Below are 16,073 nucleotides of genomic sequence, written 5' to 3'. Positions count from 1 at the left end.
TCTAACTCATCAGTCCTATCCGTGACAACGAATCTAACCAGCGAGACCGGCATTATGGCCATAGCCTTATAATATAATATAGTGGCTATGGTGTACCACATTAGCTACGATTGTCAGTTGTTTCTTTTACCCTACTATGTACTATACTGAAATTGGTACTAGGGCCAACAATTTCCGTATGACAGACCCCAGTCTCGCGAACGAGGTTGAATCAGGTCAAATCACCACGAGAATGATATCAGTAACATTCAGTTCCACGTATAAATTCGCTGCAGAGATTTTCAAGCTAATCAATTTTCCCAATAGCCTGGTAAACTTCAGTAACGAGTAACTGTCAGTAATTTTGCGAAGAAATTCTGGTTACTTGACTTTACAGCTAAATTGAGGTAATATTACATATCAAAATGTAAAATTACAAGCTACGCACGGCTATTGGCTGCGACCGGTCATTCGTTGCAAAATTTACAGAGATTTCCCAGTAAATCTACCAGATTTTTTACAGTGCACTGGGACAAAATGTTGTCGAGCTTTATATCGGCTGCAGAGTCTTCTTTGCCATCGACCAGCAGCACGGACACTGGACAAGAATCTAGCAGTGGCCGTCCCGGGGCAGTTCTCGATAAGTTGGCTATTTTGATTGGTTATGTATCGCCAAGCGTGTACGCTTTGATCGAAGATCATGGCACGTTCGAATCTGCCATGGCACACCTAACCAAGTTATATCGGAAGAAAAATAACATCATATATGCTCGACATTTACTCGCAACTGCTAAGCAAGACTCTGGTGAGACCGTCGCTGATTTCTCACAAAAGTTGATCGCTCTGTCTCGTGATTGCAATTTTGAAGCTGTTAATGCAGAAGTGCATAAAATGGAGGCCGTGCGAGATGCCCTAATTACTGGCTTGCGGTCCTCTGCCATTAGATTGCGTCTTCTCGAACATGATGAGTTAACACTCGAAAAAGCCATGCAGATAGCAGACTCTCTTGAACGGGCGCAAGCGTTTTCCTCGTCCTATGAAATATCGCCTCCTACCGCCAACATGGTACCGGGAAATCAGGAAATGCAGAAGACTTCACATACGCCTGATCAATCGCCTATGTTGTCCTGCAGCTCTGAATTGGCTGCATTACAGAAGTCTCCTGAAAAAAAGAAGTGCTTATTTTGCGGCGGTTTCCATACGATGCTTCGCAAGTTTTGTCCAGCCCGAAACAGCGAATGCTCGAGATGTGGCCGACGGGGTCACTCTGCCAAAGTCTGCAAATTCAATTTGGCTTCGCTAGCCGGTGTACCCGGTTCTTTGAGGCGTTCGACGATGGAAGTTTTTGTTGCTGAGAGATTGGTCAAAGTACTTGTAGATTCGGGGGCATACGAATGCTACATTAGCTCATCATTCGCCAAAATTCTCAATCTCGCTCTTACTCCTCGGGATTACACTATTACCCTTGCATCAAAGTCATCTTCTGCTCGAGTTATTGGTCACGCATACGCGACACTTCGTATTGAAGATAAAGATTACGGCGCAACTCAATTTTGCGTCGTTGATGAACTGTGCGCCGACGTAATTATCGGTTTGGAATTCCTCAAACAGCATAAGAGAGTTATATTTGAATTCGGTGGGCCGAAGGGAGATCTCGTAATAGGACGCAAGCATTGTGCCGTAGCTGCCGCTAAAGTGATTGATCCGCCTGAAATATTCAAGTTTGTCGACCCAGCTGTAAAGCCTGTAGCTGTGAAGTCGAGAAAGTACAGCTCAGAGGATCGATCTTTCGTACGGAGCGAGGTGTCAAAGCTCCTGGATGAAGGCGTTATAGAGAAGTCGGTATCTCCCTGGCGAGCTCAAGTTTTGGTAACCAAGGACCCTCGACATAAGAAAAGGTTAGTGATTGATTACTCGCGGACGATAAATCGATACACCCCTTTGGATGCTTATCCGCTACCAAAAATTGATGACATTGTCAATGAAGTTGCAAAAGGTGTTGTTTATAGCACGATCGATCTCAAGTCTGCCTATCACCAGGTGTCTCTCTCTGCGGCCGACCGACCCTTCACAGCTTTTGAAGCTGATGGTTGTCTGTATCAATTTCGTCGCCTACCCTTCGGCATCACCAATGGGGTCGCTGCATTTCAGCGGTTCATTGATAAATTTATAGCAGACAACCACTTGAAAGGCACAATAGCTTACTTGGATAATGTAACTATATACGGAAGGAATCAGAAGGAGCACAATGAGAGGCTCTCTTCGTTCATGTCCGCCGCTGATTCAACAGGTCTGACTCTAAATAAAAATAAATGTGCGTTTGGGGTTTCGAAGCTCTCACTGCTCGGCCATCTGATATCCCACAATGATATTCGACCCGATCCGGATCATTTGCGACCCTTAACGCAAATGCCGGCTCCAAGCGATACTCGTAGTCTGAAGCGCTGTTTGGGCATGTTTTCGTACTATTCAAAATGGATTCCGTCCTTTTCCGACAAAGTGAAGCCCCTATGTGAAAATGTCGTGTTCCCCTTGCTTGAAAAACAGAGAAACGCGTTTGAAACGTTAAAACAGGATCTACTTCGCGCCTGTTTGAGCTGCATCTATGATGACGAACCGTTTCAAGTTGAATGCGATGCTTCCGAAGTTGCGATCGCCTCTATTTTAAGCCAAAAGGGCAGGCCTGTTGCGTTCATGTCTCGAACGCTATCAAAATGCGAAATGAAATACCCCGCTGTAGAAAAGGAAGCTTTGGCCATTGTCGAGTCTCTTCGAAAATGGGATTATCTCTTGGACCGAAATGAATTTAAATTGATAACGGACCAAAAGGCATTATCTTTCATATTTAGAAAAGACCATCCGAGTAAGATTAAAAATGCAAAGCTCACTCTGTGGAAACTCGAGTTAAGTCCGCTAAAGTATCAAATAATTCACCGCCCTGGATCCGAGAATATCGGACCTGATACTCTGTCTCGGGTTTGTTGTTCGTCCCCAGGCCAGCCACACATGAGCCTTCAAGAGATCCATGAAGCGCTGAGTCACCCTGGAATTCGACGACTTGATCACTTTGTCCGATCCAAGAATCTACCTTTTTCTATGGAGGACGTTAAAAGAACTTGTGCTAATTGTCAAATATGTGCTAAATTGAAACCTCGGTTCTTCATGTCTAATGAAACGAACAAGTTGATAAAAGCTACTCGACCATGGGAACGTATTAGCATCGATTTCAAAGGTCCCGTTGATGGACCCAGAAAGTTTGTAGGGGAGACCGGGGACAATTGTAACACTTTTCGTATTTTCCAACATTACGTGTTCTTCTCGTGGAAATTTCACTTCCAAAGTTTTATATAAAGAAGCCAACACCTCGATAGTTGATATGAAAACTAAATTGGAACTCAATCAACAATCAATCATGGAAATTTTGGGTCGCGGAAATCGCTGCTCAAATGTTACAATCGCCCCGTACCCAGGGGCAATTGTACCACCCTTGCGGGGCAATTGTAACAGTGTTATTTATAGCCAAACACAAACTGAATGAACGACGAAGACGGAAGCACAAATTGTAATATTGCATGAAACTAAAGGAAGAGACGTTTTAACGCTGCCAGGCTACGCCCCATCGCATTTATGGCATCTGAATGCAATATCACCCTTCGTGTCTTGTTCAAGCTTAAATTGTACAAGAGACACATTCATTCCATCATCTCCCTACACATATTCAGCCTCTTCTACCAAGGTTCTATTGTTCAGCGGGCATAATGGGTTGGTCATTCGGTCACCTTCGAAGGTGCGAAACCGACCTGGCTAACATATCTTGGTTGAATGGGCCGATGATAGTATAGTAAAACGAGGACGCAACATTGTGTGGCGTCAAAGCTATAATGACATTTATCTGTGCTGTAGAAAATTAACATAAATTGTTCACATCAAATATCAAAATGTAAGTGGGCCATGATCAAAGTCAGAGGACGAGAATTAAGACATAACTATTGAAGTTCGACACACCAAAATTCGATCAACATGAGAAAGGGTGGTTGAATCACGAAAATAACCGAACCGTCAGATTCACATCAGCACTATTGTATGGCCTTTTCGACAGATGATCATGTTAGAATTGGTATCGCAAGGCAGTATCTGTTCTGGTGAACTTCTGGCTGTTGCAAGATTATTCTGCAGTAGATGAATGGTAATACCAACATATGAACAAAGACAATCAGAATTGATAACATATTGTAACGGGGCAAAAGTAACAGAGTGTTACGATTGCCCCTGACACGCTCGAACATGATTAATGTCTCAGTATGGTACCTTCCCGGCGATGCAAGTCCTACTCTTTCCATCACCACGGTAGACTATAGTAACATTGTTCCAGCTACACATATTACGTGGTAACTACTTGAGGTACTATTCGTCCAGACAAATTATTCCAGACCAGAAAAACTTTACTCAAGGGTCTAAAATTTCGTTTTTTGCAAATTATTCCGGGGTTTCGCATCGTAGCTCAACGGAACTCCAGGTATAATAGGAGAGATAACTACTGCATGCGCACTTAAAATATCAAGCTGATTTCTCCATCCTACTAGCGGTGAGATCGATTGTTACATTTGCCCCTAGTTACATTTGTCCCCGGTCTCCCCTACTTGTTATTATTGACGAGTACAGTCGCTTCCCATTTGCTTATCCCTGTCGCGACATGACGTCGTCAACAGTCGTCAATTGTCTCTCATCCTTGTTTTCGCTTGTCGGTGTACCGGAATATGTACACAGTGACAGGGGTGCCTCATTTCTATCTAAGGAAATCACCGATTTCTTGACACGCAAGCGTATTGCCACCAGCAAGTCGACTCCTTATCACCCCACAGGCAATTCGCAATGCGAGAGGCTTAATCAGACTTTGTGGAAATCCGTCAAGTTGCTTTTGGAAAGTCGGAGATTGCCGGAGAGACATTCGGAATCGGTTTTGCCGGATGCTCTGCATTCCATCCGGTCGCTCTTATGCACGGCAACTAATTGTTCTCCTCATGACAGGTTCTTCAAGTTTGAAAGGAGATCCATGTTGGGCGACTCCATCCCCGACTGGCTTCTTCATGGCGGCACCGTACTTCTGCGAAATTTTGTGCGGAACAAAGGCGACCCCCTCGTTAATGAGGTAGAACTATTGGATGCCAACCCTAAATACGCCGTAATACGTTACAGAAACGGCGTGGAATCAACGGTTTCCGTTAAAGATCTCGCACCCTACCCTGTTTCTACAAAGTCTTCTGAGGCGCTTGAAAGAAAGGAAAAAGAGTTCTCCTCTGTCTGCGATACAACGGAGCCGTCATCCGATGAACTTACCACCTCGTCCAGCAGCGAAAAAGATGGCGTTGCTAGTAAAACATTTCCTCCGCGTCGCGACGAAGTAGTGGAGCCCAGTAGCAGCGCAGATGTCGAGGAACCTCCACTGCGTCGATCCACGCGCATAAGGCGCGCTCCCGAACGTTACGGGCAAGTGACCTCGTAAAAGCTAGTCCCTATTTTCTTGGTGGGGGTGAATGTGGTGATTGTTGTGATTGTATAAGTGCTGATTACTGTAATTAGTTTACTTTGCTCTGTTCATTCCTTTCGTACCTCAGTTGCTTATATCTGTGTTGTCGAGTGCATGTCCTAGTTCCGTGAAGTTGATTGTAGCTGAATTTCAGTTAATAAAAACCTAGAAAGCTGTCAAGCAGTTTCGTCTTCGTCTACATACGCTTTCCTCGAAAGGTCACCCGTAAATCGACATTTTGACTTTCAAATACCTATAGTTATAGCGATAAAACACCACAGGTAACTATGATTTGCGGGCTCTATATATGTAGGGCGTGTTTCTGCTGTCAAGTGCTTAGTTGGTCCAACTATTTTGCTTGATTTGGCTATAATACCATAGGTTCCCATCCTACCTAAAAATATTGTAATTGAATTGAAAATAGTTGGTATTGAATTGAATAATATGTGGCAATATATACCCTGATACTAGCCCTTCCCTTCACATTAAAATTATAGCTGGGTTGTTAGTGTGGAAGGTGATATAGAAAAATGTATACGTCGATCCAAATTTATTTTACACCGCTCAAAACATAAATCATCTGTCACAGTCCCCATAACTCACGCAGGTAGATTTTTTTTGCATGTGAGGAAAGATTCTGCCAGCATGCAATTGTAGACAAGTTCGCGTACTGTAATCATAGCGTCATATGTGGTGTGGACACAAGCAAATCTCACGGCTCAGTGAAATTGGTCTGCATCACACTTTCCATTTGGCTAAAGGCAATTTGACGGTAATTTTTGACTGACTTGCCGGGAATCAAATTTGATAAAACGGGTATCCATCGAAAGCTGCCGCTGTACTGATTGCGAAAATATAAATTTTATTTCGCTCATGGCCCTGGAACCCCCACAATCAGCCTCGATTTTTTCATTGTTATGGAGAGTAGCATAGTGACGCAACAACGCTGTCTAGTGAAACGAGAGCGTAGCTCAGGAGTAAATGAGTATGGCTGTGGGGCGAGAGTACGTGTCTCCGGCATTCGGAGAAATCCGACTGGTGATTGATAGATGATAAATCAAATGCTAACGTCACCGTTTAGTTAAATCTCCCATATTCCTGACACGGGCTTTATAGGTGTAAGCTTGGTACTAGAGTATTTCGGTGAAAAACAAAGGTAAGGAATATGGTGGTAACATTTTGGAATCATTTGACTGGTCCGACCAGCAAGGCGCGAGCTACCTGATAAGAGATTGAATCCGGACCGCGACGCCAGTTTAGTTCGACACTCCTGCTGTAAACATTTAATCAACATTTTACCTGCTGCATTCGCGGACCAATTCCTACCCTTACATCGGGTTACAATACGGCGTCTATCAAGAGGATTTGTCCTCTTTTTTTTACTTTTTTTGAAAGTGTCCTCGGAGGACGCCCAAATGTCCTCTTTTATGAAAATTTTGTTTAAATAACGGGTAAAATTCGAATGGGATACAGTCAATTATATATATCATAGGATCAGCACTGACGTAAAGAAACGCTCCGGCGACTATTTCGGGAGCTGAGCCGGAAAGTTGACCTTTTATTTTTTTTTAGTCAACCACAGCGGAGAATGTAAGAAAAGTGTCAATTTCCGGAGCCGAGTTGGATTTTTTTTAGTCAACCAATCACAAAGTCGGGAGAATTTACCATTTTTCATATTTCCAAAATATGGTAACCCTACCCTTACAGGTCAAGGAAAGGCTGGTAATGTGTACACACACTTAGCCAAAGCGAATTTAGAAAGTATCGACACCCTCCATCAACAGCGCAACTTGTCTCCGGAGGCGGAGCCCTACACAACAAACGGCGGGCTAAGTCAATCGATATAATAATAATCTGACATATCCAATAGATACAGCTACCTAGACGGAAAGATCTCTATAAGTTGAATGACAATGCGCGAAAATTCGTGGGGCCCTAATGCATTCTGTGGACCCAGTTCTACCCTTACAAGTCAGGGAAAGGCTGGTAATTTGTGTGCTCACTTCTACCGAAGCGACTATAGAAAGTATTATTAGCGCAACGTTTCTGCGCGACGCAATTGCACTCCGAAACACAAGTTCATTGCCCATTGCCGCAACGCCAGCTGAGCACTCGCTCTAGCCGCGCAGCCACTCATTTGCTCCTGCGCTCCGCTCTCGTTTCGCCAGACAGCATTATTGCGTCACTATGCCACTCTCCATAACGATGAAAAATTCGAGGCTGATTCTGGGGGTTCCAGGGCTATGAACGAAATACATTTATATTTTCGTAATCAGTACAGCGGCAGCTTTCGGTGGATACCCGTTTTATCAAATTTGATGTTAGGCAGCCTTCAGGATTACCGGACAACGACCTAACATCGACCTCTCCATCCGCCACATGCCACCTCATTTTGTCGCTTGCGTCTTATATTCTCTGCATTACTTTTCATTCAGTGTGCAGTGCATGCCTCTTCTTTACTTCACCTAGGCTACGGTGGGTGTCTGATCTTGAAGGCTACTCCAAGTTGTTTCGACACCTTCCTATCTTTTCATTGTATCGCAGTCTTGTGATGTTTTGAAACGATGAAAGTATTAATAAACCTGATTGAAGATTGATGCCCGGCAAACCAGTTAAAAATTGCCGTCAAATTGCCTTCAGCCAAATGAAAAGTGTGACGTAGACCAATTTCACTGAGTCGTGAGATTTGCTTGTGTCTACACTATACAGGACACTATTCTGTAATCTTGAGATTATCACAGATAATTTTTCAAGTATTTTCGGTACCACTGTTTCATCGGTACCGCGACTCCCATATGTAGCAAACATACATGTCAAACCTAGTCGAAAATCTGTTTTTGAGCTGATATGGGTAATGATGGGATAAACCTTTTCGCTATGGTTACTTGATTTCATATATTTCAGTCGGTGGCTCTATATTTCACCAAAATTCTCAAAAAAGAGGACATTTGGGCGTCCTCCGAGTACACTGTAAAAAAAGTAATAAAAAGAGGACAAATCCTCTTAAAAGAAGACGTATGGTATTAATACTTTTCGCTATATGTGTATCTGTATATAGCGCATAGATTAGGGTTACCATATTTCTGTGACTCAAATTCCGGGCATTCTTTAGCGCCCACTAGTGGATTTCGAAATGAGGTATGAGTACATTGTCCGTCAATACGACATCACACTAGCAAAGTTTTGCTTATCGACCTGAGGTGGTCACGATCCGGTTCCATGACCGAAACTACATTTTTCAGCCCCATCTCGCCCAAATAAACAATGATTTTGGGCCCACCAAAACTACGTAATCGATGCAACTTCTGGAGGGGGCTTCCTCTATGCATCTGGTTTTCATATACATCCGGTCGTTAAATTTTTTTAATTAATTCTGTCAATAATATTGGCTTTTCCATATATTACTATACAGATTATTCCGATCTCCGCCCGCATGATCAGAGTTAGCGGTAGAGCTGATGGTGGATATGACTTCGAAAATACAGGGAGCTTAATTGTACATCGTTAAGTCACGTTCATGTCACACCGACAATATTATTCATATGCCCAGTGTCGGTGCGAAACACGGAGCTTTATAAACACCCCATATCCGGTGGTGAATAATTTCATGTTGCATAAATCTTCCCAAAAATAATGTCATTATGTTGATTTACGAAAAAATTATGAGCCTATGTCAAGCCTTCAAAATTCCGCACATTCAGGCATATTTTAGAAATTTCTCCCGGACGCAGTTTAAACAGTGAAATTCCAGACGTATGGCGACCCTAGTGTAGATGGGTATGGTAGTGCACTGTTTCATAGCCTTATGATCAACCGACTCGTCTTTGCACTGCTAATCTTATCATTGCAACGTTGAAATGCGTCACATTTATATTATATCTACAAAATTCACGATAAACACATGGATATTCCCGTGGTCGGTAAATCGTCCAGACTATTTATAGCTTAATGGTCGCTAGATTGCGACGTAGGCCTTCGTCATGTGTTACATATCGTGACATGTCGCTATTAAAAGTCTGCATATCTGACAATTACAATCTCAATGAATCAACTACGCCAACCCCCCTGGCCATGTTCCCTCTAACTTTTGACGAGTCTGCTCACACTCACCAACAAACTGCGCAGACCCTTGGACAACAGTGCGTAACGACTAAAAAAAGGGTCATCGCTTCGGATTTTCTGTGCGCAGAGGCCGTGTCAGCACCGCGCATTTGCACGGCGCAAATGAAACATTGCCCCCTGGCCTATTCGATTCTCTTCCGTGTTGGCATTGCTCGGAATACCAAAACCGTACAAAGGATTTATGCTGCTGTTTCCATCGCTCGAACCCCGAAATTTGATAATCGGGCAGCTCCTGAAAATGCATGCGTAACGCTGTTATCCGTCGCTTATTTCCGTCATCTCCCGAGGCTGCGCCAGACATGTCAAACCAGTCCCATTGGATGCAGGCTTCTCCAACTTCCGTTGATGTGATTCTAGTGTTTTTTTATTTCATGCTTCACTTCATTTGTTACGAACACTGTTTAGTGCGAAACGGACCAAGCACGGTGTACAGACATTTGCAATTGCTGTCGAGAATGAACTCTTGATTTGACGTGAACTGAAATTATTGCTGTTGTATAATAAATCTTTTAATTCAATTTCCAAGTTTTTAGTGAAATTACCAATTCAGAAAACAAACTGTAGCTGTAATCCTAATTTAATCTGGAAAAGCTGAACATCTTCTAATCGTCCAATCCCTGTATCACACAAGATATCTCCACCGGCCAACTGAATTCCTCAGCATGTCGTACAGAGTCTGCTAGTCTAGAACGTCTGCTGGCCTGTTAACTATTAGAAGCGTCGAAGTAAGACAGAATCTTCAAGCCAAAATCGCCCCTACAACCTTATTCACAATATCCCAGCAAGATGCCGGTTGCAATGACCATAAATATATATTTGAAATAATCTATACCCTACTGCACAAAAAATGAAAGGTAAATCTTGTACTTCTGTATGGCATTCACCATGATTCAAGGAAATATTAAAAAGCAGGCCTGACTATCTTTGGTGGTCTTGCTCCAAATTCTTGTGTCCGCCAGACCCCTGCAGTATCGCAACAAGAGTGGAATTACCCCACGAGTAACCTTAGGGCTATAACACTGGGCAACAATTTGGAACTAAAAATTTGTTGACTTTGATTTTGCACTTGATTTAGGCTAATTTTGGCGTGCTGATTCCAAAAAATGCCGCTGGTTTTCTTCCATCACATCAAGTTTTTGCTCTACGACATGTGCCCAAAATATGCAAATTTACACCAATTTCGCCATATTAGTTTTCCATACCACATAAAAATCCACACTTTTACCACGTAATAAGTTATATAGCCAAAGTCTCGATTGAATTATCAAGAAAAAAGGTACTGGTATCGATCTCGGCCGATGCTTTCACCCATTTTTGATTAGAGGATGCAATCATCCGAGGATATTTGGCACACCTATTTGAAGAGCTTCTTGGAGGCACAGAATTTCAATATACAATTGAATAGTATATTCATATTGAAATGAACCCGAATATTTTCGGCTGACACTCGTCAGGGGTAATCGTCAGCAACTAGTAGAGAATTGGAAAGAACATTGTATACCAACAATCGTATCACATGACGTCATATTTTGTGATACGATTGTTGATATACAATGTTCTTTCGAATTCTCTACTAGTTAAAACATTGTATATCAACAATCGTATCACATGACGTCATATTTTGTGATACGATTGTTGATATACAATGTTCTTTCCAATTCTCTATTAGTTGCTGACGATCACCCCTGACGAGTGTCAGCCGAAAATATTCGGGTCCATTTCAATATGAATATACTATTCAACACATATTTGATGAAAACTGCAGGATATGGCAAGAAAAATAAACATTACATTTACCACCAGCTATAGGTCCAATGCCCCATTCAGCTTATCCAGTGTAACTTGAAACTTCTATATGCTCGATAATTTGGATCAAGATGAAGATCTTAGGGATAGCAGGCGTAATGATGAAGATTTTGAAATCGAAGAGGATTCAGAACGTAGAGTAGTCCATCAACATGAGTTATTGATCTGACATAAGCTTTGGGACTTGGAATAGAAATCGTCGGAACTTTTAACATCCTTACGAAGTGAGAAAAGATTACTTGGCAAGGTAGAGAAGGTATCTCACTTTCGATCAGGAGAAACAGCCTTTCCTTCGTAGGCCTACTTTCGGTAGCTTTGTGTATTGCCGTGTTACTGGCATTGGCATGATACTGTTGCTATGGATTACTGGAGGAGTTAGGAATCCCGATTTACATTACTCAAGTGAATGGCAAATGCCTATAGGTAGCTCAAAAAGGACCCTAAAGTGTGGCATCCTCCAAAATGGCAACGTCTTAGGTGCATTAACAATTGCACACTCAGTTAGTATTCGTGAATAATACAGAATTGTTGCAATATAACGAGCACGATTGGATATGTGTCAGCTTTGAAATATTGTGTTTTCTTCATGGCCAGACAACAAGGATGCATAATGCACCTGTAACCCTGATACACATGTGTCACTGCCATATGTTTATGTCAGACAGCAGACATTCAAAAAAGCTAAAATATCTCAATAATTTCCCTGGAAACCTTGACATAGTCAGAGATGGGCAAGGAGATAATGTCCCCCAACATCGGAAGATGATGGGGGTAAGATACCAGAGTAGATTGGAGCTTACATATGTTAGCTGACTATTGCTCGAGTATCAAGCTAGACAACCTACCAAAATATGGGTTATTAGGTTCAGATTTCGTTAAAATAAAGTTTTTTCCTTGTAGAAATTTGTCAGCTTCTAAATCAAAAAGTTTTCAAGGCCGAACGACTTCATATGGACAGACAGTTCCAACCAGAGATGAAAGATAAGTAGTGTAATTCTAACATTATGTGTGAAAACGCCTAATTTACACACATGCGGGCAGAATTTGGTCAAAATGAAGTTTTTTAACGTCAAAAAATGTCAAAATTTTAATTTTTTATGTCGAAATCTTCAGGTTTTTTAGTCAAAAAATCCTACTAGTCATTAGTCATTTCGTCATACAATCTGATCGATATTTAAAAGGAAACAACCCGGAGATACGTTAATTGGCAATTCGGTGACCCTGTATATCTGTTTAACATAAACTGGATCGACGGGTCATTGTAGCGAAGTAGATACCATCACAAAAAACAGTTTAAGGTCTCAAAAGTAGCAGGAAAGGTTACCCGGTCGCGTCTGCTGGCTCCTTTGCTTCTGTTGAGCTCGGCTTGGAGGGTTTCGAATTTCTGTGTGAACCAAGCTTGCGCTTCCTGAAGTTTTAAATATTCAATCGTACAATCGACGTAGTAGGTTATCTGTGCTTTCTGCTTTAAAGCAGTGGTTCTAAACCGCCAGTCCGCGTCCAATACCAAAGAAATACTTGAATATTAATGCAAAATGTAAAAGGTTGAAGGCTTGTCACTGTTATGACATAATAGTAAGTGGTATCTGAAGAGTAATTAGCGATATTTTACTGGTCGTAACGTTAAACCTACGTGTTTAAACCAGGGTTGTAATGATGACACGTGTCATGAGTCGACTTAAGTCACGACTTTTTGGTTACTTAAGTCACGATTTTTGGGTACTTGAGTCATTTTGACAAATGCGTAAAATGATTCGCCTCGAGTGAATTTTTGTATGGACTCGACTTGTACCCGAGTCATTGTGCATGGCTCGAACCAACTTATATGACTCGAGATTAGGACGGCCAAGACAGACGTTTCATTTTAACTTAGAATAGCAAGAAAGTCACAACCACATGATTGATATTTTGTCTATCAGTCCTGATACTTGAGAAATAGGGCCAGAAACTGTTAAAACTGAGGAAAATTACGATATTATGAATGCGAGCCATTCTATATCACTTGAGCAAAGTTGAAAAAAGTGGGTTGTAACGTATTGAAGAAAACACTGAACAGTGAACACGATGACTTGGACTCGAGTCACAACCCCCCAACCAAATATCAAAATGTAAGTGGGCCATGATCAAAGTCAGAGGACGAGAATTAAGACATAACTATTGAAGTTCGACACACCAAAATTCGATCAACATGAGAAAGGGTGGTTGAATCACGAAAATAACCGAACCGTCAGATTCACATCAGCACTATTGTATGGCCTTTTCGACAGATGATCATGTTAGAATTGGTATCGCAAGGCAGTATCTGTTCTGGTGAACTTCTGGCTGTTGCAAGATTATTCTGCAGTAGATGAATGGTAATACCAACATATGAACAAAGACAATCAGAATTGATAACATATTGTAACGGGGCAAAAGTAACAGAGTGTTACGATTGCCCCTGACACGCTCGAACATGATTAATGTCTCAGTATGGTACCTTCCCGGCGATGCAAGTCCTACTCTTTCCATCACCACGGTAGACTATAGTAACATTGTTCCAGCTACACATATTACGTGGTAACTACTTGAGGTACTATTCGTCCAGACAAATTATTCCAGACCAGAAAAACTTTACTCAAGGGTCTAAAATTTCGTTTTTTGCAAATTATTCCGGGGTTTCGCATCGTAGCTCAACGGAACTCCAGGTATAATAGGAGAGATAACTACTGCATGCGCACTTAAAATATCAAGCTGATTTCTCCATCCTACTAGCGGTGAGATCGATTGTTACATTTGCCCCTAGTTACATTTGTCCCCGGTCTCCCCTACTTGTTATTATTGACGAGTACAGTCGCTTCCCATTTGCTTATCCCTGTCGCGACATGACGTCGTCAACAGTCGTCAATTGTCTCTCATCCTTGTTTTCGCTTGTCGGTGTACCGGAATATGTACACAGTGACAGGGGTGCCTCATTTCTATCTAAGGAAATCACCGATTTCTTGACACGCAAGCGTATTGCCACCAGCAAGTCGACTCCTTATCACCCCACAGGCAATTCGCAATGCGAGAGGCTTAATCAGACTTTGTGGAAATCCGTCAAGTTGCTTTTGGAAAGTCGGAGATTGCCGGAGAGACATTCGGAATCGGTTTTGCCGGATGCTCTGCATTCCATCCGGTCGCTCTTATGCACGGCAACTAATTGTTCTCCTCATGACAGGTTCTTCAAGTTTGAAAGGAGATCCATGTTGGGCGACTCCATCCCCGACTGGCTTCTTCATGGCGGCACCGTACTTCTGCGAAATTTTGTGCGGAACAAAGGCGACCCCCTCGTTAATGAGGTAGAACTATTGGATGCCAACCCTAAATACGCCGTAATACGTTACAGAAACGGCGTGGAATCAACGGTTTCCGTTAAAGATCTCGCACCCTACCCTGTTTCTACAAAGTCTTCTGAGGCGCTTGAAAGAAAGGAAAAAGAGTTCTCCTCTGTCTGCGATACAACGGAGCCGTCATCCGATGAACTTACCACCTCGTCCAGCAGCGAAAAAGATGGCGTTGCTAGTAAAACATTTCCTCCGCGTCGCGACGAAGTAGTGGAGCCCAGTAGCAGCGCAGATGTCGAGGAACCTCCACTGCGTCGATCCACGCGCATAAGGCGCGCTCCCGAACGTTACGGGCAAGTGACCTCGTAAAAGCTAGTCCCTATTTTCTTGGTGGGGGTGAATGTGGTGATTGTTGTGATTGTATAAGTGCTGATTACTGTAATTAGTTTACTTTGCTCTGTTCATTCCTTTCGTACCTCAGTTGCTTATATCTGTGTTGTCGAGTGCATGTCCTAGTTCCGTGAAGTTGATTGTAGCTGAATTTCAGTTAATAAAAACCTAGAAAGCTGTCAAGCAGTTTCGTCTTCGTCTACATACGCTTTCCTCGAAAGGTCACCCGTAAATCGACATTTTGACTTTCAAATACCTATAGTTATAGCGATAAAACACCACAGGTAACTATGATTTGCGGGCTCTATATATGTAGGGCGTGTTTCTGCTGTCAAGTGCTTAGTTGGTCCAACTATTTTGCTTGATTTGGCTATAATACCATAGGTTCCCATCCTACCTAAAAATATTGTAATTGAATTGAAAATAGTTGGTATTGAATTGAATAATATGTGGCAATATATACCCTGATACTAGCCCTTCCCTTCACATTAAAATTATAGCTGGGTTGTTAGTGTGGAAGGTGATATAGAAAAATGTATACGTCGATCCAAATTTATTTTACACCGCTCAAAACATAAATCATCTGTCACAGTCCCCATAACTCACGCAGGTAGATTTTTTTTGCATGTGAGGAAAGATTCTGCCAGCATGCAATTGTAGACAAGTTCGCGTACTGTAATCATAGCGTCATATGTGGTGTGGACACAAGCAAATCTCACGGCTCAGTGAAATTGGTCTGCATCACACTTTCCATTTGGCTAAAGGCAATTTGACGGTAATTTTTGACTGACTTGCCGGGAATCAAATTTGATAAAACGGGTATCCATCGAAAGCTGCCGCTGTACTGATTGCGAAAATATAAATTTTATTTCGCTCATGGCCCTGGAACCCCCACAATCAGCCTCGATTTTTTCATTGTTATGGAGAGTAGCATAGTGACGCAACAA

At 42.3% G+C, this 16,073-nt stretch overlaps 2 protein-coding genes and 1 long non-coding RNA gene across 3 annotated transcripts; 2 read left to right on the top strand and 1 right to left on the bottom strand.

Moving 5' to 3' along the window:
• Positions 1-515: 515 nt before the first annotated feature.
• Positions 516-5,686, top strand: LOC145437529 (uncharacterized). Its single transcript, XM_080314793.1, has 2 exons — positions 516-1,877; positions 4,775-5,686. The coding sequence occupies exons 1-2, from the start codon at positions 517-519 to the stop codon at positions 4,791-4,793; spliced, it is 1,380 nt and encodes a 459-aa protein (XP_080170919.1). The 5' UTR covers position 516; the 3' UTR covers positions 4,794-5,686.
• A 4,735-nt stretch (positions 5,687-10,421) lies between these two features.
• LOC145437528 (uncharacterized) lies at positions 10,422-13,149 on the bottom strand. Its single transcript, XR_013914680.1, has 2 exons — positions 12,759-13,149; positions 10,422-10,591 (listed from the first exon to the last, which is right to left on the bottom strand). It is a non-coding gene; the product is annotated as an uncharacterized LOC145437528 (long non-coding RNA).
• A 1,098-nt stretch (positions 13,150-14,247) lies between these two features.
• On the top strand, positions 14,248-15,309 carry LOC145437527 (uncharacterized). The gene has a single exon (XM_080314792.1). It carries the CDS (start codon positions 14,296-14,298, stop codon positions 15,103-15,105), a length of 810 nt encoding a protein of 269 aa, XP_080170918.1. The 5' UTR covers positions 14,248-14,295; the 3' UTR covers positions 15,106-15,309.
• Positions 15,310-16,073: the final 764 nt, after the last annotated feature.

This window comes from Botryllus schlosseri, chromosome 4, assembly GCF_051294905.1.
Source record: "Botryllus schlosseri isolate E-star chromosome 4, Bs_hap1, whole genome shotgun sequence".
Taxonomy (NCBI): Eukaryota; Metazoa; Chordata; class Ascidiacea; order Stolidobranchia; family Styelidae; genus Botryllus; species Botryllus schlosseri.
The sequence above is the reverse complement of the archived record's forward strand: the minus strand, read 5'-3'. Positions and strand labels throughout refer to the sequence as shown.

Bases quoted from the DNA above. Each gene is read 5' to 3' on its own strand.
- LOC145437529 (XM_080314793.1), top strand. From the start codon at position 517: ATGTTGTCGAGCTTTATATCGGCTGCAGAGTCTTCTTTGCCATCGACC.
- LOC145437527 (XM_080314792.1), top strand. From the start codon at position 14,296: ATGACGTCGTCAACAGTCGTCAATTGTCTCTCATCCTTGTTTTCGCTT.